The following is a 24,445-nucleotide window of genomic DNA, read 5'->3' on the forward strand; positions in this document are numbered from 1 at the left end:
TTCCTTTTTGCCCATTTTCACAATGTAAGACCATGTGCTAAGTGGTCGCTTACCGGAGGTTGAAAACAATAGACAATTCTAAACTGTCGGCCGAAAAAGTGGTCGCGATCGCTTATAATGACGGGAGGTGGTCGTTTACGAGAGATTCCAGTATAAGGCTTTGACTCATGTCGAATAAGGGTTGGAATTGTGTACGAGTTGTGAAGTCCCCTCGTAGTCTTCTCTATTAAATCGGTCCAGAAAACCTCATCAATAACGACAGACTACTAGCTCTGACAGATTTTTGAAGAAAGATGAAAACCTCTTTCGTTTCTTTCCCTGGCAATGTTTCGCTTTGGCATTCTCTTTGAAAGCACTCCTCCTCTTCAAAGTTTTCAAAATGGTCGCCCAAGGCAGTCAAAGACTCGAACCAGTCCACTTCAAATGCAAGGCCCGCAATGCATTGTAGACCAAAAAATAAATTCGCGATACCGCGAAAAATAATTCTCGGCTCAATTATTAAGAAATAATTCTTGACACACACTGGAAAAATAATTCGAGCACCACTGAAAAATAATGCATGGCATGATAGAAAAAAGTATTCGTATAATTAAAACAAAAATAACTCTTGTTGCTAAAAATAGTTACTAACACGCTGAAAAAAGTATTGTTTAGTGTTTTATTGTTTAGGCCTCTTTCAGTTCAGCTTCGGTGCAGGGCAAACATTTTCCCACCCTATTACCCCGCCCATGGTTTCGGATCAGTCCCATCGGTACGTTATGTTCTTATTTGGTGCGTGTTTGCCCTCACCTTTGCTGGGATGAGGTTTTTATTTCCGGTTTTTGTGTAATTTGATTTGGTATTATCAATAAACGGCCACTTAACTGAGTGGCCAAATTACGGCAAATAATGGTGTCCGTTCAGTTCTCCCAGCAAACCGAGCTCACCCCTAGCAATGCACATGGTACAACACATGGTTTATTGGCAAGCGAGCAAGGGGCATAAATAACTCTTGTTGCTAAAAATAGTTACTAACACGCTGAAAAAAGTATTGTTTAGTGATGACAAAAATACACAACATGTCCATAATATTTGCTGCAGTTGGATTAAAATGGACTTGTGGTGGAAAGTATTGTCATGATTTTGACCAGAACGGGCCTCCAAACAGTACCACTAAAAAATAATTTGTGGTACTCATGAAAACTTTATTCATACAAAAACAAAAAAGTAAACAGCCTTAATAAAAAATAATTCATGCAGCTAAAAAAAAAAAAAACAACACACTAAAAAAATCCTGTGTAGTGATGACAAAAATACACAACGGGTCCATAATAAATGCTGAACTGGCCGAAAAAGTCACTTGTGATGCCATTTTATTATATTAATTTTGACCAGAACGGGCCTCCATAAACCGGGCCTTAGTTTAAATTCTTGCATGTAGTTTACAAAATGAGTATAAATTTCTAATAATTTATACCTCGGTATTGCTGTAGAACAATAATAACGTCTTTTCTCCTTTTGTCTGGGTTGAAAGACACTGGGCCCTGAAAATTAATAAATATGTAACATGCTAATATATTTCATTGTTGTATATTTTATAGCCACGAGGCTTTGAATTGACGACGGGGCCAGGACACTGCAGAATACCTTGAAGATAGATCCGTTCAAACAGTTGTTTTGCCACTAGGGCTATGTAAGTAGTTGGAAATAGTCACAAATCGCATTACTTGTCTATTTCACGGGCGCTGCACGATTTTACATTATAACATAGCACCCTAAGTCCTATTGAGCCGCTATGAACAAAATCTTTATTTACGCACGCCCGTGCGTAAATAAGATGACGTGAGCATTTTTTTTTACCTGGCTGCAAAGTTGTCGTCTTTTAAGCTGCAGTGCACTTTTCCTTCTCTTTAAGATATGGAAGAAACCAGCGAAGAACTGCCCAATTTTTCTATCGGCATTGACTTTTTAGGTCCTGATCCAACAAGCAGCAAAAATAAAGCCGAATTAAAAAAAACTCGCAAGTTGCGCGTTTCGCAAATCATGTTGTCGAAGACCAGCTGCAGCAAATTTTGGCCGAAAGATATTCACTGGGAACAGAGCAGACACCAACTGGTCATGATCAACAACATTTAAAGGCAAAATTTCCGTTTTTATTGTTGTTTTTAATTTTTTTATGCACTTTGTTCTCTCCGGACAATCCGACTGAAGCAGGAAAATTTCTCTCGCAATAACAACACAAATTACACACGAAGACATAAATTTACTACTCACAAAAACAACTGCTGCCAGGTCTTCTCAAGAAGCCTTAATGACCAGCCAATGTTCGTAAATGAATATAAGTTTAAAGAAGGATGACAGTCGTCTTTGCTAAAAACATGTTTTCTGGGTTTCGCCGGGCAAAACGTAAACATCTTTTCAGCAAATCCAAACCATACTCCACGACTTCTTAAGAACATGTTAGTATTTTAACTTTAGGTGAACTTTAAGACTCTTTTACCTTTGTTTCTGCTTAGTTTCCATTGACCGTTAACGAATAAAGAACCAAATTTCCTTTCTCACTTTTACAGAAAGAATATTTTCATTCAAACTAGACGATTGTGGCGTGTTCGTAATCAGCCAATAGAACCGTTTCTTATTGTGTCGCGCGTTACGAGAATTTTGCAGTTAATCAAAAAGCAAGCATTTTTGTCAGCTATGTTTTAAAAGAATTTGCTCATGCTTTTAGCTGTGCGTATATCGAGTTATGGATGCACTTGGGAAGATTGGAGAGCACTCAAGAAGCTAGAGTTGCACTCGGCTATCGCCTCGTGCAACTCTTACGCATCTTTCGTGCTCTCCAAACTTCCCGCGTGCATCCATAACTCGATATACGCACGCTAAGCATGAACAAATTCTTAATTTCTCGCTTACAGGATTTTGACTCTTGCAGTGTTCTCTCATATAGGGATTGTCGAGCGCCGGTTACAAAATCGAGTGCAACTGTCATAGCCCCGTGAAGGTTAAGGTCTTTTTTTTTTTCCTCAATGAAGGAATACACTGATCACCAAAAGGCCATTTTAAAAAACCTGGTTCTTCTGCGGGAGGGGTACTCTAGGAAAGTAATGCGTTAGAGCTAAAATAAAGTGAGACCTAACTCCTCGAATATGCCATTTACGTACACGGGATGGTCTTTCAGATATTAGTTCACATTAGCTGATTGTGATTGTTATTCATTCAAAGACCAAAGATGAAGATAGAAGATAGAAGATGCTTAGATTTATAGATTATTAATAACAGTAAACATCACTAACAACAGTCACTCCTAAACGTCACTGAAATGTGTGATCATACCGTCATTGACGTCTCGTAAGAAAGCGACTTTGCAGCTTGGCTGTTTTGCTACGAGTGTGGAACTTAAGAGAATGCCAAAGAGTTCACGGCTATGCGAAGACGAAATAGCAGAATTACTGACTAATTATCATGACGAAAATACTTTGAAGCAAGTTAAGTTCAATCATCTTTCCCCCGCCTTTCTCACAAAATAGAAAATAAAACAGTAAAAAGTAAAACGTACCGTTAGTCCTTGAAAGTTCAACTCTGTAAGTTTTTTCATCAGAAAATTAGATACTTCCTGACTTTGTGTATCGTCCGTGTTATTTCCCAATTTATCAGAAACGTTTTTTGTTTCACTCGCTTCTTTTATGGCTAGCATGGTGCCCCACATAGCATCAAACGAAGTTGTGGCCAGGTTTTTCGTTTTATCGGTCGATAGATCATTTATGCCCAGTCTTGAAAATGCCTCAGATACTGTCTGCAAATGGAAGTATGACAAATCAAAATTAGTTCATTTCTTGCCAAATACCTATCTTTCAATTGGTCGCCAATCTCTGGTACCCAGGGCGTAAAACATCCTAACTTAACTTTGTTAAAACAAACCGGAAACAAACAAGCGATTACCGCTTTTCACATATCTCAAACCGCGCCCATCAAACCTCGGTCAGATTTTTGGCCACGCGAACAGAGTGAATGAAGACTTTCAAAACTGAAAACTCATCAGGATTATGGGATTTTACTCTTCTCGACTGAACAGAAAGAATTTTAGTTGAAGCTATCTAAATTACTGTGAATTTGGATCATAACGGTATAACCTGGAAGCTTACCTCAACGCTGCAAGTGTACTATATCAGATCTACTGAAGGGGCTGCGTTCACGAAAAGAAATATTCTTACCAGATTTGATGAGGTAGTGAAGTTGTCGTCCTCCCTTATCGTGAGTGCCTTAAATGTGAATGCTCTATTTAAAGCTTTCTGGTATTGCGTCTTGTTGCATGTCTGTTCAGTCTTTATCTTGTCTTGGTCAATCGCGCGGTTGGCAAGAGTGACCCACTCATCTACGGTTCCAGCATTCGGGTTTAAAATCCAAACAAACTCTGGTCCGTACATTTCCATTTTATACAACTATCAGAAAAAAAATCGTTTACTCCTTAGTACATGCCCATTACGACACATGGATCTGAGCAGTCTGAGGCTCGCAGGAAAATTCATTGCCACATTTTCAGGTCTCTAAAGGGACTGGTTTACGATAATGCGCATGTGTGAGTTCTGACAGTAGCTGATTGTTTTTAAACCAATCGAAAGCGAGTTAGATGAAGGCAAGTAAATTTACAAAATTCAAATTAAGTGTTCGCCACGCGAGAGTATTTCCGGGCATTTGGTTTGATTTTATTTATCCCCATAATTCAAGTTTATTCTTTGCTACTCCTCAGATATATGTTGCAGCCGATTAGAATAAGATTTAAAGCCCTGTCCTGCTTTGAAACAAACATTTACCAACGTGTTAGACTGCAAAACAGTCCGTATTTTTGCGTATTCAAGTACGCGCGAGCAGTCAAGCGAGGCTGGCATGAAAACAGAGAGCGAGACTGGGGAGAGACGCTAAAAATACGGACTGTCCGTTTTGCATACGTTATATTCGTTCGAATTACCCGCTTCTTCCAGCCACGTTCAATTCCCATTGGCTAAATTTCGATGCAAGCTGTCACCAAGCTGTCAAGTAATGTTTTCAACAAGTCATTCACGTTGTCCCATACCGCATAACAGGCCAGAGCCCCGATTTTAAGTACTAGGCGACTTTGAAAGACGGGTGATTCACATATTTGTGGCGGATTAGAATGCCGGCTTAGTCAGAGGCCCTTTGTTTAAAACATGGCGGGATACTGGCAGCTTAAGGCAAGCATGTGCCTTGTAGCTGTCAACATAATGCTTTTTAATTAAATTCTGTCATAATTAACAAAACCCGATCCATGTTTGATTGAAAATAATTGTACAAATCTGGTACTAGACAAACCGCTTTTAAAAAACAAAAACACAAAACTAGTTTATGGTTATTTCTCATTAATTTCACTTATCAAAACAAATATTTACTTTTATCAGTTTTCCCGTTTCTTTCAAAACATCCTTCATTTCCGGGCGTTTCACTGTAGTCAATGAAAGACGCGTTTTATCGGTCTTCTTTTTCGCGGGAATATCAAAATTTCAATCTTTCAAAACGCGATGAACCAAAGCTCGCAGGATACCAAAGCGCCAAAGGCGCACGATTTAGTCGCGGTGTTTTGTGAGCACCCGTTAAAAATATTGAACGCCAATACTATCAAGTTTTGGTACAGCGAGAGGCGGCTAGCTTCTGTACCCAAAGGTTAGTGCATGGACAGGCTATCGAAAGAAAATAAAAGGGATGGTTGCCCAATGGATAGCAGGCCTAACTACGCAAAATAAATGTCTCATTGCATCCTTGTCTGCGAGGTTAGTACTAAATTTACACTCTAGAACACATTACACAACTCAATCAGCAACACTTTGCAAGTAGAATTGGTGATCAGTGTGAGCAATTTATATTTCTAAGGGACGTCCGTCGCACAAAGGCTTAACGCGCGGGGGTTTTTAGTCAATGACTGACATAATAGTTTCCTCACAATCGACCCAGTTAGAATGCGATAATGTGCGCGTGAACTTTGCCTGCAACTGGCAATAAGATGAATAAACCGGAAGCTGAACACCATGAATAAGTTACTAAATTACATCAGTCAGGTTCTTTTTCTTTTTTTTCAAGTACCGGAGGGGTTTTTCGTGCATTCTGTTGCGCAGTTTGGCAGTGATATACCGAGCATCAGACAGGTAACTCACCGAAGCCACCATTTTACTCTTCTTCTACCAAACAGTTTTCCTGCAATGGTTTTAGTACTGGTCCCGTTGCCGAAACCTTGCACGAGCAAGATACGGTAATCGAGAGTCGAGAATCGAGAATCGCTATTGCACTCGGGACAAGAAAAGGTCGCCGTCCAAGGAACAACTGATGCAATGCAAGAGCTTCAAGCTGCTGAGAATCGCCAATTCTGGATTACAAGCAGTGAAGGAACTCCTGAGAAACGTCCAAATTATAAAGGAACTTTAGAGGCCAGTCAGCCACGGTGATTGTCGCACCACGCATAAAGTAGAATAAATTTGCTAGCCTGCTCTGGTCTTTGCCACAAATCACGTAAAACTATAAAGAAGGTACCACTATGAACTCTGGAAAATGAAAATTCAATAATACTATGGTTGACGACTGACAGTTTCAAAGAGAGACAACCATCACCTCAGAATCTTGGGCGCGCCGCCTGTAAACTCTGAAGGAGAGAGAAGCCCCATAATTTGGCCTATTTCAGAAACAAATGACAATACAAAAATAACCTACAATTATAATTTCAAAAGAGAGACTACCATCACCTCAGAATCTTGGGCGCGCCGCCTGTAAGCTCTGAGGGAGAGGTTAGCCCCATAATTTGGCCTATTTCAGAAACAAATGACAATACAAAAATAACCTACAATAATAATTTGGATAAACGACCAACATTTTAAAAGAGAGACTACCATCACCTCAGAATCTTGGGCGCGCCGCCTGTAAGCTCTGAGGGAGAGGGTAGCCCCATATTTTGGCCTGTTTCAAAACAGATGACAGTACAAAGATGATCTAAACTAATAATTTGGATAATGACCGACATTTCAAAAGAGAGACTACCATCACCTCAGAATCTTGGGCGCGCCGCCTGTAAGCTCTGAGGGAGAGGGTAGCCCCATATTTTAACCTGTTTCAAAACAGATGACAGTACAAAGATGATCTAAACTAATAATTTGGATAATGACCGACATTTCAAAAGAGAGACTACCATCACCTCAGAATCTTGGGCGCGCCGCCTGTAAGCTCTGAGGGAGAGGGAAGCTCCATAATTTGGCCTATTTCAGAAACAAATGACAATACAAAAATAACCTTCAATAATAATTTGAATAAATGATCGACATTTTAAAAGAGAGACTACCTTCACCTCAGAATCTTAGGCGCGCAGCCTGTAAGTTCTGACGGAGAGGGTAGCCCCATAATTAATTTGGCCTATTTCAAAAACAAATGACAATACAAAAATAACCTACAATAATAATTTGGATAAATGATCGACATTTTAAAAGAGAGACTACCTTCACCTCAGAATCTTGGGCGCGCCGCCTGTAAGCTCTGAGGGAGAGGGTAGCCCCATAATTAATTTGGCCTATTTAAAAAGTAAATGACACTACAAAAATTACCTACAATAATAATTTGGATAAATGACCAACATTTTAAAAGAGAGCCTACCATCACCTCAGAATCTTGGGCGCGCCGCCTGTAAGCTCTGAGGGAGAGGGTAGCCCCATATTTTGGCCTATTTCAAAACAAATGACAGTACAAAGATGATCTAAACTAATAATTTGGATAATGACCGACATTTCAAAAGAGAGACTACCATCACCTCAGTATCTTGGGCGCGCCGCCTGTAAGCTCTGAGGGAGAGGGTAGCCCCATAATTTTGCCTATTTCAGAAACAAATAACAATACAAAAATAACCTACAATAATAATTTGGATAAATGATCGACATTTGAAAAGAGAGACTACCTTCACCTCAGAATCTTGGGCGCGCCGCCTGTAAGCTCTGAGGGAGAGGGTAGCCCCATAATTAATTTGGCCTATTTCAAAAACAAACGACAATACAAAATAACCTACAATAATAATTTGGATAAATGACCGAGATTTCAAAAGAGAGACTACCATCGCCTCAGAATCTTGGGCGCGCCGCCTGTAAGCTCTGAGGGAGAGGGTAGCCCCATAATTAATTTGGCCTATTTCAAAAACAAACGACAATACAAAAATAACCTACAATAATAATTTGGATAAATGACCGACATTTCAAAAGAGAGACTACCATCACCTCAGAATCTTGGGCGCGCCGCCTGTAAGTTCTGAGGGAGAGGGTAGCCCCATATTTTGGCCTATTTCAAAACAAATGACAGTACAAAGATGATCTAAACTAATAATTTGGATAATGACCGACATTTTAAAAGAGAGACTACCATCACCTCAGAATCTTGGGCGCGCCGCCTGTAAGCTCTCAGGGAGAGGGAAGCCCCATAATTTGGCCTATTTCAAAACAAATGACAAAACAAAGATGACCTACAATAATAATTTGGATAATGACCGACATTTTAAAAGAGAGACTACCATCACCTCAGAATCTTGGGCGCGCCGCCTGTAAGCTCTGAGGGAGAGGGTAGCCCCATAATTTGGCCTATTTCAAAAACAAATGAAAACAACCTACAAAAATAATTTGTATTGTGACCGACATTTTAAAATATAATTTGGCCTATGACACTACAAAAATCACCTACAAAAATTGTTTGGATTATGACCGACATTTCAAAAGAGAGACTACCTTCACCTCAGAATCTTGGGCGCGCCGCCTGTAAGCTCTGAGGGAGAGGGTAGCCCTATAATTTGGTCTATTAAGTAAGAAGCAAGTAACAATACAAAGGTAACCTGAAATAATAATTTTTGGATTATGATTGACATTTCAAGGAGGCTAAAATGACTGATATAGAAACCATACTGTATCTGTGACGTTGATTATACAGATCGCCCAAGCGAACACAAAGATGTTGAAGTGGAAGCTAGAATATCTGGAGTAATCCAGCGTCTTGGGCTCCTTCCAGCGAATAAGATTTTGGCGGGATTTCGACAGTGCTTGGCGGGCTTTTTGGAGAGTGATTTGTCACTGGAGGCACATCGACGCTTACATCGTCTTAAGCCAGAGAAAAAAGACTTGAATCCTTCGCCGTTTGATCAAAAAGGTCGTCCATTGAATCAGATAATCGGTCTTGCTGTTCCTCAAGGAGATGTGACGTAGAGCTCGAGCTCTCGCATTCGTTTTCTCCGGCGACTATAAAATGTGCTTTGTTGACGGCTGTTCTCAAACGTTCAAATAGAGAAGATTTAAAATTTTCTTTGGTTAGGATCTTTTCCACGTCGAGTTCCTTCCAAACCGGAGAAAGATGTGCCAGCAGAGAGTGTATTCCTACTTGTGGCTCCACAGTAAAAACTTGATACGCCGACTCGCTGTTTTCGCTTCGAAGGTCACCAATGTTGACACGGCATGCTACTCTTGACAGAAGTTAAATAAGCCATCGGAGCACTATTTTCTTAAAAGAAAGCACTTGAAAAACCATTGAAAGCGTATCAAGCCTATTTGAATCCAAATGCGGCGAGAAAACTGTAGTTATCAATTGCGAAGCCAGAGGCGCGAAGATCGACTTCCAAATTTTCAATCGACCGTGAAATGAATTTATAAAACCCAAATAGTCTGATCAAATTTCGCGTTTCCTTGAGATGTCTGGTTCGTTTAATCAGAAGTACAAAGTTCCTTGACAGGCAATGTGTCCGGCGCTCTCCAAAGGCGTCTGGAGGAATGCGTAAAACTAATTACCTTGTCTGTTATTGGAAACCGATTTGCGGTGGTTGCTGTAGAGATTAGGCCTCCTCCTGCGCGCACTAAAATCGGGGCTCTGGCCTGTTATGGATGAATTGCTAAAGCTTTCGCTGTAAAATGACAGATGTTGATCGCCTGGATTTGCTCGCAAGAATTGGGATTTGTTTTAAAATCGGAGCAGAGGGAAGCTTTGGAGTTGCTACTACTACCAACTTTCCTTCTTTAGAGCCTTTAGTTTGTGAGAAACTTAATTATATTTCCTGTACTACTGAGGAAATTTTAAAGCATCTTAAGTCTCTTAAAACGAACAAGTCCCCGGGTCCAGATAGAATTTCACCAGTAATTTTAAAATCATGTGCGTTCGAATTGGCGCCCTCGATCTCATTTCTGGTCTACAAATCTTTCCTGCTGGGCCATTTGCCCGAAGATTGGAGATCAGCTGACATTGTCCCACTTCATAAGAAAGGTTCTAAACAACTGAGGGAGAATTATCGTCCAATTTCGCTTACATCCATGATATGCAAAATCAGCGAAAAATTGTACGCGATAGGTTAACGTCATTTTGGCAAGACCAAAACGTGATAAACAAAAACCAATTTGGTTTTTTGGAGGGTAGGTCTACTGTGACCCAATTACTCTCTACTTTTCATGACTTCGCCAGATCTAGGAATTCATCTGTAGCAACAGATGTTGTATTTCTTGATCTCGCAAAGGCTTTTGATAGTGTTCCTCATGAGCGTCTACTCATAAAGTTATATGGCCTCGGTATTGACTGGAGAGCAAACTTCTTAACTGGTTGAGGCATTTCCTCACGTGTAGAAAGCAACGAGTTGTTGTAAGAGAGACTTTTTCTGATTGGGCACCTGTGATATCTGGTACCCCACAGGGAACTATTCTTGGTCCAATTTTATTCCTATCATATATAAATGATATCGTTGATAGTGTCTCTTCAAAAATTAAATTATTTGCGGATGACACAAAGATTTACAGAGAGCTTCGCAACCCTAGTCTCGATGAACAATACCTTCAAACTGATTTGAATAATCTTGGTAAATGGGCGAAAAAATGGCAACTTCGTTTCAATGAGGAAAAGTGTGAAGCAATGCGAATAACGCATTCTCGTGACAAATCGACTACGAATTATAAACTAGGTACGGCCTTAAAAGATGTCAAGAGCTTTAAAGATCTTGGAATTATTATATCAAAAGATCTTACTTGAAGTGAACATATTAATACTATGGTGAATAAGGCGAACCAAGTCCTAGGGCTAATAAGACGGTCTGTTGGAACAGCTAATACAACAACTTTTTCATTGCTTTACAAAACATTGGTCAGACCACTTCTAGAGTATGCTGCTCCAGTCTGGAACCCATATCTTGTCAAAGATATTCATGCAATAGAGAGCGTGCAAAGACGCGCGTCAAGATTAGCTCTTAGGCAAAAAAGAGGTGATGTGTCTTATGAAGAGCGTTGTGACACGTTACATTAGCCATCTTTGTCCAGTCGTAGGACATATTCCTCTCTTGTTGAATGTTATAAGATCGTGTTTGGCTTATCACACTTGGATTTTGAGGAATTCTTTCAATTCGCAAAAGTCAATCCACTAGGGCAAATCACTCGTATAAGCTTTATTGTAAATTATCTAGAATCAACTGTTTTAAATATTCCTTTTTTAACAATGTAATTAGTTATTGGAACAATTTACCTAGTAATGTTGTTGAAGCCGGTACCCTTGAACTTTTTAAATGTAAACTCAAATCCTTTTTAAAGTTGTAATTTTTATTGTTTGTTTGTTGTTTTTAGGAGAATTTTATTCATAGGGTTAACCTCTAGACTCTCCCTTTCAAATTTATGTAGTTATATATGAGTTTGAATAAACATGTATGTTATGTTATGTTATGTTATGTTACTCAGAGGAAAGGATGTTTTCTGTGTTCTACCAACAGGATTTGACAAAAGCCTTATTTATCGGATGTTTGTTCATGCAAAGATTTCTTCAAGTTCCGTGCAACGGCCGATCTCGCCTGGCTAAAAAAGCGGGATCGGTAGGAAACACACGACTTTTACCTCATGCAAACATGCCACTTGTTCCCATGAATTGTTTTCTTTGTCGAGTAGATTATGCTTTGGAGGAAAACGTTTTGACTGAGCAAATGTGAATTTCGGCCGCTTATTAAATATATTTCATACTGAGAGGTCGTGACACGCATATTGATTTTCTCTGGTAGGCATGATTTGCCCTCTGACGCAAGAGCATTTTCTTTCTTCGCCCCTTTGGAAATGTAAAGCTCTTCATTGCGGCTGATAAGGGTTTTAGGTTGTTTTATTTCTCCAAAGTGCCTCCTGGATTTGAATAATTTAAGCGATTTTCTTTGTGTCCGTGAATGTGACTTTTTCCTGCAATGTTTTGTCACGCTGGGCCCAGCTCGTTAGTGTTTTTGGCAGGATTTTAAATTCTCGCAGATAGTAATTTACAGAGCTAAATCACCAAGACGTGGTTTGGAATGAGGGGATTTACTCATTCTTTTCAATCGAAATAATTGTTCATTGTCAGTTGGCGTGTTCAGTTCTTCTCTAATTTGCGAAAGCATCGCCGTGCAGTTTCCCGGGGCAGTTTCTAACCGTTGTTCCGCACGGAGAGCAAACAGCTCTTGTGGAGAAAGATTCTCCTTCCTCGAGGACAACGAAAAGTTCGTTTTTCAGTAGGTCGGCCCACTTTGGTAACGTCTACCCTTTTCTGGTAGGCGCAACAAACGCATTTTCCGAGCTTATCCATCCATTCGTAAAATTGCCGAAATGTGTTTTGAAACAACAGCCGCACATTCTACAATTTGTCCAAAGCCCTCGGCTCTTTCGGCTTTCTCCCTCTTCGAGGAGCAGGCACAGGCTTTGTTGTCGTAGTGCCACTTTCACTCATTTTTGATCCTCCACTATATATGCTACATTACACTATATACACTACATTTCACAGGGAAGCAACGCTAAAAACTGCTTTAGAACTACTGGATTACAGCGTCAATAATAACACGCGAGTCTATCAAATTCACAAAGAGGGCGGAGTTGCGAACAGATTTTTGACAGCTCGACGACATTTTTGAACCCCCTGGTCCGAACGAACTCATTGTATGGAAAACGGACAGTCGGTTTTTTTTCTCTTTTAGGGCGTGTGAGGCTCGCGCGCTTCGCGCGCGTAAGACTCTTACGCCACGCTTTACCGATTTCTTTACTGATTTTGAGAAAAAAACCGACTGTTTTGCAGTCTACCAACGTGTATTTTTACGAGGTCGTACCCACGCTAACAAAGCAGTCACCGATCGGCAAACAAAATTTGTAAACAAACATCTTCTATATTTATTAGATTGTAAATAGTTGTTTATTTTATGAGGGTCACAAGTTTATTAGCCTTTGGCTATTAAGTGCTACCCTCTTTAAAAAAATTAAAAAAAAAAAAAATCTTATTACTGTTCTCTCAGTTCGCCTTATATAAACCCAGAAATACCTACAAATAGCGCCTGATTAGTGACAAAAACACACAACGTATGAGTATAAAGATTATCCTTAACTGAGCATAAATTTCAATTGCTTGGCAGCAAATGAACAAATTCATTCGCGTTGCATCGGGTCTAGCCTGCGAGAAAGCTCTCCTATTTGTTTTTTGGGAGAGCGAAGCGAGCCGCGCGAGAACGCGCGAGCGAAGGGCGAAGCCGCGAGGGGCCGGCAAAAGGAGAGCTTGCAACCATCCCTTACAAATTTTCATTTGTACTTCGCCCAGACGAAGGGAAATACCATTGACTGAAAAATGGCGTTCCGGAAATTAAAGTTGATTGATAACAGGCCTAGCCGGCCTGCCCTAAATTTTCGCGGGAAATGTAGAAACACGATGCTCTTTTCGCCAAAAACCCGTGTTATGTCGGCGATCGCGGAGCTCACTCCGAAAAAGAAAACCGGCAGAGGAAGAAAATCGCTTTCTCCTTCTGTGAGAGACAACTGTCGTCTGTGTGGTTGTTCATTTCAAGTCAAATTTGGATCTCACGCCCGTCATATTGGAACCGAGAACTTGTTTCAGCCCTCAAAGCAGAAGGGCTCGTTTGGTGTTATTCTGGCAAAGCTGTGTGAAAGTGTTGGCTTGCCAGTAAAATATTGCGAGGATAAGTCGGATCGAGTGTGTAGTTCCTGTGGAAGGAAGATCAGAAACCTTCATCAGTTGTTTTCCCTTGTTTCAAGCGCCTTGATTAATTCCGACAATGAGAACAGTGATTCGAGCAAAGAGAGATTCAAGCGCTGCCTTCTAACGTCGGTTTCCTCGCCCGATCGAAGTCCACTGAGCAGGAAAATTCAAAAACAAGTACATGGCAGAGTAACTGACCAAGAAATAGCAGTTGACCGCCGAGAAGAACAAGAGAAAGAAGAGGAAGAAACAAGAGTAAATCGAAAAAGAGCTAAGTCCAGGAAAACGCTGTTCTCCATTTCCGGAACGGCCAAAGAGAATGTTGTCGATTTAAGCGACGATGACCTTAGTCTTTTGAATGTGGACGAGTTTCTCCCTTTCTCTTCCCCGCCCCCCGCAGTCGCGTCTCCTCTCGCGTGCCTCTCGCGCGTGTACTTTTCACTCGCCCAAATAGGAGAGCTTGCTCGCAGGCTACATCGGGTCAGTGTTCCGCAAAACAAATGTCATCGAGTAGAACACATAAAGAAACTAGACTATAAATAGAAAATTCGGGCAATAATTTATTTTGAAAACATCAATTCTTAAACATATACGATCGTAAAGCAAAGATACAAGGAACATTTCAAGTATACCAGATCGGTGAAGATCGCGCGGCCTGTTGCGGTATAACTACAGGTCGGAGTCAAAAATCAAATCAAAGTTGAACGAACTCATGCCTTTAACCACTTTTCAAGTGTCGTGTATTTTTTTCGTAAGCCACACACTACTCCTAGAACCATACCAGATCGATCGGCTAAGCTTCTCTATCTCCAAAGACTCTTCAGAGTGTCCTGTTGCCAGACGGCCACGATGCTCTTCTGAACCTCCATGATCAAAACATTATTTTTGGCGTCTTCTTAAAACATAACCAGTCAAATAACACAACCACACGTTAATCACCACTACCGAAGTATAACTAGACCAGCCAAAGCGACGGATGTCCGAATAAAACGAAGGATTTTCAATGATTGTACCGGTAATGGCGATTTCGAATTTAGTGTTGACCCGACAAATGTATTCTGAAGAGACAAACGGCGCGCATGCGCATAACCGTGATCGCGTCCCTTTAAGGTCTCAAACAGAAGTGGCTCGGTGGCTTGTTAGTCATGACAGGTGTTTAAAGAACGAGAGAGATATGAGACATACAAGTGGCTCGGTGGCTCGATCGATGGCTCGTTAGTCTAGGTAATTGTCTTCAAAAAACGAGTCAGAATGGTATATATTTTAGTGGGGCGGCAGGGTGGCTCGTCATCCGGGACTATAAAGCCACCGAGCCACCCCAAAGAATATACCGAATAAACCTGTATTCTGTAGTTAAGCCTTATAATAAAGAGTTTAACTACGGCGACGGCAACGAGAACGTCAAAGAGCAACTGATTAAGATTAGCAAAACAACAACTCTGTACGTGCATCACGCTTTTTTGTACATTTCCATGCCGTCACTGCACGACTACGACGTGAATTGCCTAATTTCACGTGAACATACGACGACGAATCTCTCTTACTCTTTCTAAACTTGGATATTTTTCTTAAGAATTCCACTCCAGGAGAGTTCGCCTACGTAAAACATAGTGACCGAGTTGGAGTTAATCGCGCTAAAGTTTCATATATCGAGAAGTCACTTTTTAAGCGAGGTATTTGCCGCCGTCGCCGTCGTAGTATCTTAAACTCCCTAATAATACTAGAAAAATTGCGTTAAGGTACCATTTTCCAGATAGCCTGGGACAAGGCGCCTTGGTGAGAAAAACAAAATCGAATAACGGGCTAGGTACGAAAGAGGCCAACAGAGCGGGGACCCCGTTACCGTCAACGTTACCGATTAAACGCCTTAAATCACAGACAACAAAATGACGATGTAGTCAACTCTCTCTTAGACGATCACCTTTGGGACTGCTTGCTATAAGTGTCCGTCTTAGACCCTGATGTCTGTCTTGCGCTTGTGCGTGTGCTGACAGGCCGTGTCTCTTTACGCTCCCAGTTAATGACGGAAGATTTTGGAACTTCTAGTGCCTGATTCAGTAAAATCCCTTTGTATCAACTGACTGTAAACTAAGTTTAAGTGATACGTCTCCATACTACCTGCCCCGATTAGCTTTGCCAATTGCAGGTAGTCCGTACTTGTAAGTGTTAGTTTTGAAATGTTCTTTTGTTCATTTGTCTTATAATATTTTTTAGTTGCTTTAAGACAGTTTTTTATTTTTAGGTTATAGAACGTGATTATATCAATCTTTCTAGAAACATTTTGTGGGTTTTGACGCCTATGTCATGATGCACTACTTTCCGCTAGGAAACGCGTAAAGTGTAGGTACAGTTTTACTTCATTAACGCCCTAGGAATAAGACACATATAGTCTATTATAAAAGAGGCAACGCAATACTAGAAATTATAAGTTATCCCGCTATCATTGGAGTTGCTATCCCAAGATATTTTGCTGCAGCTATAGAGTGCTAGTTTTTGTTACTTTTGGTGCGAGTCGTCGATCAAATTCGTGTTCTTTAATTATCGCTTTCAGTTCGAACCTACGCCTACGCCTACGTCTACGTCTACGTTTTGTTACGTCGACTATGTCTGCTATTTCTTCGTCTACTGCGTGTATTACTACTCGCTACTATTGCGATCTGTGCCGTCGTTACTAGGCCACGAACATTGCTATTACACTGAATTGTTTTACGCGCGACTGCTATTGTTATGAACTCTAAGGTTCTGTCATTAAATCTGCTTTAATATTCTATCACGTGGAGTTCGAATCATCTATCGCCTCGCACCGTGCTACACCTGTTTTTGTTGAGATTTGGGATTATTCGCAACCTCCAGAATTTCAGCAATTACATTAAGTTATCGATTTTTATGCAAGGTAAAGTTTTGTGTTATAGCCCTGTTATAGAGAGTCAAATAAAAGGAGTAAAGAAAGGTAGGTACCAACTCTAGGTGTCCGTCTTATGGAGGAGTCCGTTCAGAGAGAGTCGACTATAAAACATCATTTGTAACTATTATTTAAAAAAAAAGATGTAAACGGTTTTCATGCGTCGCTCTTCTTCTGAGATAGAATCGAGATCGCTGAATGATATAGAATACCATATACAGTCGACTGTCTCTTAACGGACACGTACCTCTGACACCTCTGTAAACGGAAACCTAGAGAAAAAAGATCTTAAGGTTGGAGATGTATCTTCCTTTTCTCACTCCTTTCATTTGACTCTCTATAAGAGGGCCATCTCTCTTTAAGGCGGACACTTAGGGCGCTTTCCATTTGTCAGAACTGTCCGGCCAGACCCTTCCTGTTATGATGAGAATTTAACTGTTAATCAAAACTATCCAGCCAGATCAGTCAAATCCTAAATTATAGTGTCGGGAAGAAGATGGTTTTTCAGCAAAAAACCTTGGAAAAGGCCGATGTCATTGTCAAAAATACTGGTCTGGCAATGGTCCGGCCGGCCAATTCTGACAAATAGAAAGCGCCTTTAGTATCGTACCAAAGGTGTATCGGTCCCAAAATTGTAAAGATTTTTCTACAATCCTCGAATAAACGCTGCATTCTTATGATTGGTGTAGCATTCTTTTGAGAGCAACTTTGATCCTACTTTCGTTGTTTCATCGAGTAAATACGGTTTTCGCCTTTTTAATTTCTCCACCAAGGATCATTTTTAAAATGGATTCTCTTGGGTGATGCGCTCCTGGTCATGGCTGTTAAATTTCCTGAAGGATGACTTACGGATAAAATTGGCCGGGATTATTGTCAGAAAATTAAAATTTAAACGGCCTAAATTATACTATATTACAAGATACGATTCTAAAGACAGCCAAAAAGGAACTACAGTAACTCAAATTATGTAAAGACGTTGACATTAATTACCCCTTGTTCACATACCTAGTTTAGAAGTTTGAATCCCTTTTTACTACTGTAAAGGCACTGTATTCAAAATATGAATAAATCGCAAAGCCAGAACGCTTTCGCGAATTTTTTCATAGCCATAAAATTCATCTCTTAGTCCTTTTAGGCCATCTTAGGACCTACTTTCCTACGCTTTCATATACTTCAACTGGTGAAACCCGTGCCCTTTCATACACCTGAAACCTGAAAAAGCTACCTCTTTTGAGCGGAACCTCCTCGTAAAGGCCATTATAGGGAGGACCCCTGACCTCTCCCCCCGCCCCCCCCCCCCCCTCCTACACACACACACCACCACCACCAACACCACCACCAGACATCCACACACGCTTCATACCACCAGTTCACTTTTATGCGGGAACAGTTATCTAGTTCTACTTTTCTTACCTCGCAAAAAACCAAGCCGGCTGCTCTGTCACCAAATTCTCCGATGAAGATTTTATAGTCTCTTTCCTGATCAATGAAAACATATTTGATATTTGGTTAAGAAATGTACATCCAAGTCTACGAGCACAGAGGTATTTCCGGCTGTGCGCAGAACATCATCAATTTAGAATGATGATGTGAACTTCCAGTTAATGATGGGAAATCCATAACAATAGGATACTATGCTTCAAGGTCAAATCTAAGCAGTTTGCACTTTTTTAGCGTTGTAATAATTCCTTCGCGAAAAAAAAATCAAGTTCGCTTCTTGTATATTCTTAAACTTACGCGTAAACTGACCATATTTAGAGAGCATGGTACAATAAGGAATTATTGAATGAGGCTGAGTACGTAGGATATGAAGAATCATGCAGATCTTGCCTTGCATTTCTTCCGTTCAGTCAGTTGGAAATTCAGCTCAGTATTTCGTCTTCGGATGGTCGTGAACACCACCGTTTTTTTCATTAGTTCACCAAAGAATATACAGCTAGGCTGCCGCGCCTAGAAACGAGGTTGATCTATAGTATATCATAATCATGCTATACCATTGAATCGATGGTATATTGCTCACATCTTTCAAATATGTTCAGCGACAGTTAGTAATGAAGAATTCGCCGGGAGATTGGAGTCAATCATAAACGGAGAAATATTTTTTATGAATAACTGAATCATTGGATAAATCAATTCTAGAGCTTTGATTGGCTTAGCTCTCATGGAATATGAACCATAATTATTCATTCAAAATATTTCGCCGTTTCTGGACAGTACAGCTTTCTGCGTTCACTTCAGAACATCGCTACACAGCGCCCCAAAGAGCGTACTCATCTCAACATCGAGCTCCTTGGACTATTCCGACAGAACGTCAATGATGACGTTCAGATGCACGATCTTGTAGACTGGGTATTGCTTAGAAAGCTCCCACCGCAGTGTTTGGTACTTCTTTGTCTTCTCAGTATCCTTCTTCGGGCGGTTGTCCAATCAGGGACAGCTCATTAACACAGCCACCACACACATCTCCTCGTGGTTTACAAATTGCGAATCAACCCTATGTGTGCTCTGCGTGAACAGGAACATCTCAGTATGCTTGAGCGTCGTATGACAGGTGCAACGGGCTGAGCTCCACTCGTGAGTACCAAGGAGGAGAGAAGTCGGCAAGCTTTAGGTCCCTTAGCATTTCCGTCAAAGTAGAACGCTACTAGTGCAGCATTATGCCTGGTCATGTACTTAGTCTGCGCTAGTGATGAACAGCGTGCCAAAACTTGAGCAAAGCCCTCTGGTACCTTACCCACACATTCTCCACATGGTGTTAATTTGGTCTGACGTACCGGTCTCTGCGCGTAAGCTCGGGTAGGCTTCAGTTGGAACCCCTGCTGAAGACACAACCCTGGATAATGTTCATCCTGTTCTGCATAACCTTGGAATAACAGAGACTGAATTCACAGTGTGGGAAGTGCTTAATGTTAAGAAGCAGATAAGCCAAGGTAAAGCACCTGGAGAACCTGAGGTACTGAAACGCTGTGACATCGACGACCGTAGGTATCAGCTTACTCATCGATAGTCGCCAACCTAATAAACAGAGTGCCATTAAATCGAATACGCCCAAAAAATAGATCCATATCTGCAATATAACCAGAATGGCTTTCGCCCGCGTCGATCTACCATTACGCAGGTGCTGGCATTGAGAGGTATCCTTGAAGGAGTCAAGAATTACCATCTACCATCAGCCGCCCGGTTAGCTCAGTTGGGAGAGCGCCGGTCTGCTGAGCGGGAGGTCGCGAGTTCGAATCCTGGCCGGACCAACACTCAGGGTCTTAAAAATAACTGAGGAGAAAGTGCTGTCTTTTTAATGACATCTGCAAATGATTAGACTTTCAAGTCTTCTTGGATAAGGACGATAAACCGGAGGTCCCGTCTCACAAACCTTGTTCACATATAACTCTGTGGGACGTTAAAGAACCCACACACTATTCGAAAAGAGTAGGGACGTAGTTCCCGGTGTTGTGGTCTATCTTCATCACTTTACATCATCACTCATCATGGGTTGGGAGGGTCCAGTGGGCTCATAAATGGACTAATAGTGGCTGCCATCGGCGCCCTTAGTATGCTGATGTCCGAGCCCACTGCAGAAAGCTATTTAAAGAGGACATGTATGTTTGTCCTCTCAATCGCGACATTTACATCTACATTTACATGGTTCTCATTGACTTTAGTAAAGCATTCGTCTCAATTAAGCATCAAGCGATGTTCAACATCCCTGAGAGAATCACGAATGCAATCATGGTAAAATGTAGCAACATGAAAGGGAAGGTTCTATCCCCTGACGGTGAAACAGATTATTTTTAACCTGAGTGATATTTTCCTGAGTTATGACTTTGGCACCATATTTATTTGTCATTGCGGTTGATCTTGCAATGTGGTAAGCCACACAAGGAAAAGAGGAGCGGCTTGAATAACGCTGATGAAGTTGTTCTTCTATCTGACGAGATTAGGCAAGCCAGACAGTTTTTACGCAATGGGAATATAGAATGCAATAAGGACCAAAGCTTTGTATATCAACGTTGAAAGTGTAGAAATAGAGACAATTGATGGTAAAAAAAGTAAACAAACAGTTGTGGAATCGAAGAGACAGGGGAGCAAGCCGCAAATACCTGGGAAGCTGGACATGTTCTTAGGAAAGAGACATAAAAGTCCGCACAGCACTGGCCTGGCAATCACTAAACAAAGTGAACAACATCTGGAAGAGTGACTTTGCAGAGAAAAAAGGCGGAAGTTCTTCAGAGCAACTAAGCAGACAATTCTCCTTCACAGGAGTGACCCTTGCTCAGAAGCCTGGGTGGAACTTATTCAACAACGCTGCAAATGGTGATAAACAAATCTTAGAAGAATAAGGTTAAAATCGCGAGCTTTGTGGTAGTCTAAAAAAGATGACCTCTACCATTCAAAATATAAGGATTGCTCTTTCCTTACATGTTCTCCACTTTGCAGAGAAAAAAGGCGGAAGTTATTCAGAGCAACTAAGCAGACAACACCTGGCAAAAAGATAATGTCCTTCAACTACATATATTAACACACTATTGAGGGATACAGGGCTGGAAATCGTAAGAGATCTTGAAAGTTGTATGAGAGATCGCTAGAGGCTTTTGGTGTCAGTCTTCTTCCTGTCGTCTTTTAGGCGTGGACCAGAAGTAAGAAGTAGTAAGAGCTGCTCGTAAAGTTCCATGACCCCTGCGATAGCAGAAGGGGCGCACACCCACCCACTCAACCAGACAAAACGACCCTGTTCACGCAGCAGGTCGTCTTCCCATCTGGCCCACAGCAGACGTCCTCGCCATCTCTCCTTAACATTCTCTCCCACAGCTTTCGTAAGATATTGTCTCACCGGATGTCCTCTGATCCTCTGTTGCGTGCTACACGATGGTTAGGGAGTGGCTAAATTCAGACCAGTCCCTAGTTCACAGACTAAATTGTGTGCGTCCTTCACAAGTGAGGCGAATCCCTTCAAATATCCGCACAATTCTCATTATCCGGTCTGGATTCTCATATACATGTGGCTCCATAGCCGCCTTGATATTAATTAGTTTTTACTCTTGTTCTACAGACTTGAGTCCACGAGCCTCACACCAAGGAAAATGTTCTTGACACCAGTTTTGAGGTTCTCCACCAAAGCCGTCTTGCCCAGCTTGAGGTCTGCTGCATCTTCAACTTGCTTGCCCTACCTGACCTGGATAACGCTGCATTCCTTTGGATTCCACAGCAAGCCGATATCCTGCATAGCTGCACTGGTAGGTCGTACGGCCCTATTCAGCTTGGTCTAAGACGAAACGAACACTTTAAGGTCGTCTACGTACAAGAAGTGAATCACCTTATTATTATTATTATTATTATTATTGTTGTTGTTGTTGTTGTTGTTGTTGTTATAGGAGCAAAAACAAGATCAATTACCCTTAGGCTTTGCAGACTATTCTTAATAGATTCAAACGATCCTCCCTCGGCTAAGCTTTTCTGTGGGTTAATTGGTTCAAACGTCAGGTTAACGCGAGGTGAAGTGAGGTTCGAAGAAGCTGTCGCGGCAAGATCTTCCACAACCTTAAAACATAAAATAATTAAAAGTCATTAGGACAAGCAAGAAGGGTGAAAAAGTGTGAACAGAATAAGGGGGGAACTCATCTCAATTTACGAGGGAGGTGTGTAAAAGGTGCGTACAGCAAAAGTTCGTAAACCGGATTCCTTTTAAAGGCTAATACAGTAGAAAATTGGCACCCTTTTAAGGCCGAAAACAAAGGGAACTCGTAGAATTTTGAGAAAAGATGTTTATTTATGCAGTCAGTGACACGCACCAGTGGCAAGGAAGAAAACATTGGAGTACTTCCAATAGCGAAGAGAAGGGTGACGTCACAAAACATAAATTTGAGAAATTATTGGATTGGTTGACATATTCTGAAAGAAAAATATGAGAAGTGTCCCCTTTGTACTGAGATATAAGTACCGTTATGCTCCGATGACTCCATACAAATCCTTGTAAAATTGGCCTGGATCGTAACTAGAAGGATTTATATGGAGTTTGTAATGTACTAGGATTTCACGTATTTAGTAGGCGAATTTGAACAGTAAAGTGCAACAAGCATCAGAGGCATGTCCGACCAAGCACATGGTACTATCGAACAAATTGCGCATGCGCAAAGTACGGAATACTTACTCCCCACCTTTTAAGGCAAATTGGTGGGGAGTAAAATAGGCTGTTTTTTAGCAAGAGGGCATTCTTCATTTTGTTCTCTCTGGATGTGCCAACCTATCCCATGATTTCACAAATTTAGTTTTTGTGACGTCATCACTTCTCTTCTCGGTAGGAATTAAGCAATGACCTTCTGGTTACCAGTCCAGATGCTCTACCACTATGTAAGCTATAGGAGACTCGTAGCAGCTAAGGCAACTATCAACATAACTTTACTTTGTTCACACCCCCAACGGCTTTGGATCTTGCGATGCAGCAAATGCAATTTTAAATATACGTAATCAAAGTATCCCAAGATAAGAAAGGATGCCTTATACACGTAGTTAATGACCGGAACTGACTTCATTAGTGAGAAAAAGGCAAACGTCCATTTGTGCCATCTCATTGAGCAAAGGTTTTCCAATTACTGGTCGTTTAGTTATCTCTATTTCTACATAAGAAAATAAGTATATTTAAGTCAGGTTCGTGTATGGGGATCATTTTGCACGGCTTTTATCTTTTCAATTCCTGATATGAGAAAGTGAATTGTCATCATTTTGCCCTGTGCCATAAATTGACAGAATACTAACCTTAACTTTAGCCCCTTCATCTGTCAAGAAATCATACACAACAGCAGCTCTCTTCCACTTGAAAAAGTTCATAAATTTGATCGTGGGCGGATTAAATGAAAACGCAGTTGGTAAAAATGTGAAGGCAAAAGAATCAGTCACTAGCTCGTCCAGTTTGACTGTTGTTTCGAGAAATGTTATCTGTTTCAAGGAGAAACAACCATATGTTAATTCAAAAGCAATCATATGTTGCCAATAAAAAAGGTTATTGTTATTGGTTAATTATATCGTTTGTCTCACGATGCCAGAGTTGACGTTGGTCTGAGTATTGGCCCTGTTACGGCAGCGACAATGCGGTAGATCTGAGGCACCTTTGAAACTATCGCACGTATACAACAACCCTACAACATACGCTTTGTGTACAAACCGATAACCACTTTACGACGGCTACTAACTAATTTTAAGGACAAAGACAAACCAGAGGGCAGAGAGGGAGCAGTATACAAGATCAAATGCTGCGATTGCCAGGCCAATTTCATTGGTGAAACCTGTAGAAACCTTAGCTCGCGACTAACTGATCACAAGCGAGCGACAAGAAAAGGTGACGTCAACAATCATATTGCTGAACACCATTCACAGAAGAAACATCAAATCGACTGGGACTCTGCGACATATATTACTTAATTATTCTACATACTACTATCAACGAATCACTTTAGAAAAGTGGTTTACTTGCTTACAACAAACGCCACTGAATCCTAGTCAACAGTTACCAGCATCGTACAAATACAAACGACTTATTGACGGACTCAAGCAGAACTAACTAGAAGAGAATGACTGGACAGCAGATAATATGACTAA

At 41.0% G+C, this 24,445-nt stretch overlaps 1 protein-coding gene across 1 annotated transcript in view; it reads right to left on the reverse strand.

Annotated features, from left to right (window-relative positions):
• Nucleotides 1-24,445, reverse strand: part of LOC140926264 (gamma-aminobutyric acid type B receptor subunit 1-like) — a 42,069-nt gene that overhangs the window by 7,848 nt on the left and 9,776 nt on the right. Inside the window, exons 4-12 of the mRNA XM_073376033.1 lie at nt 23,606-23,785; nt 22,247-22,390; nt 22,026-22,115; nt 20,649-20,780; nt 19,438-19,734; nt 18,269-18,334; nt 4,191-4,418; nt 3,536-3,772; nt 1,457-1,523 (exon numbers count right to left, since the gene is read on the reverse strand). Of these exons, the coding sequence (XP_073232134.1) occupies nt 1,457-1,523; nt 3,536-3,772; nt 4,191-4,418; nt 18,269-18,334; nt 19,438-19,734; nt 20,649-20,780; nt 22,026-22,115; nt 22,247-22,390; nt 23,606-23,785 (1,441 nt within the window). The remainder of the gene's footprint in view (nt 1-1,456; nt 1,524-3,535; nt 3,773-4,190; nt 4,419-18,268; nt 18,335-19,437; nt 19,735-20,648; nt 20,781-22,025; nt 22,116-22,246; nt 22,391-23,605; nt 23,786-24,445) is intronic.

Source organism: Porites lutea, chromosome 2 (genome assembly GCF_958299795.1).
Source record: "Porites lutea chromosome 2, jaPorLute2.1, whole genome shotgun sequence".
Classification (NCBI taxonomy): Eukaryota; Metazoa; Cnidaria; class Anthozoa; order Scleractinia; family Poritidae; genus Porites; species Porites lutea.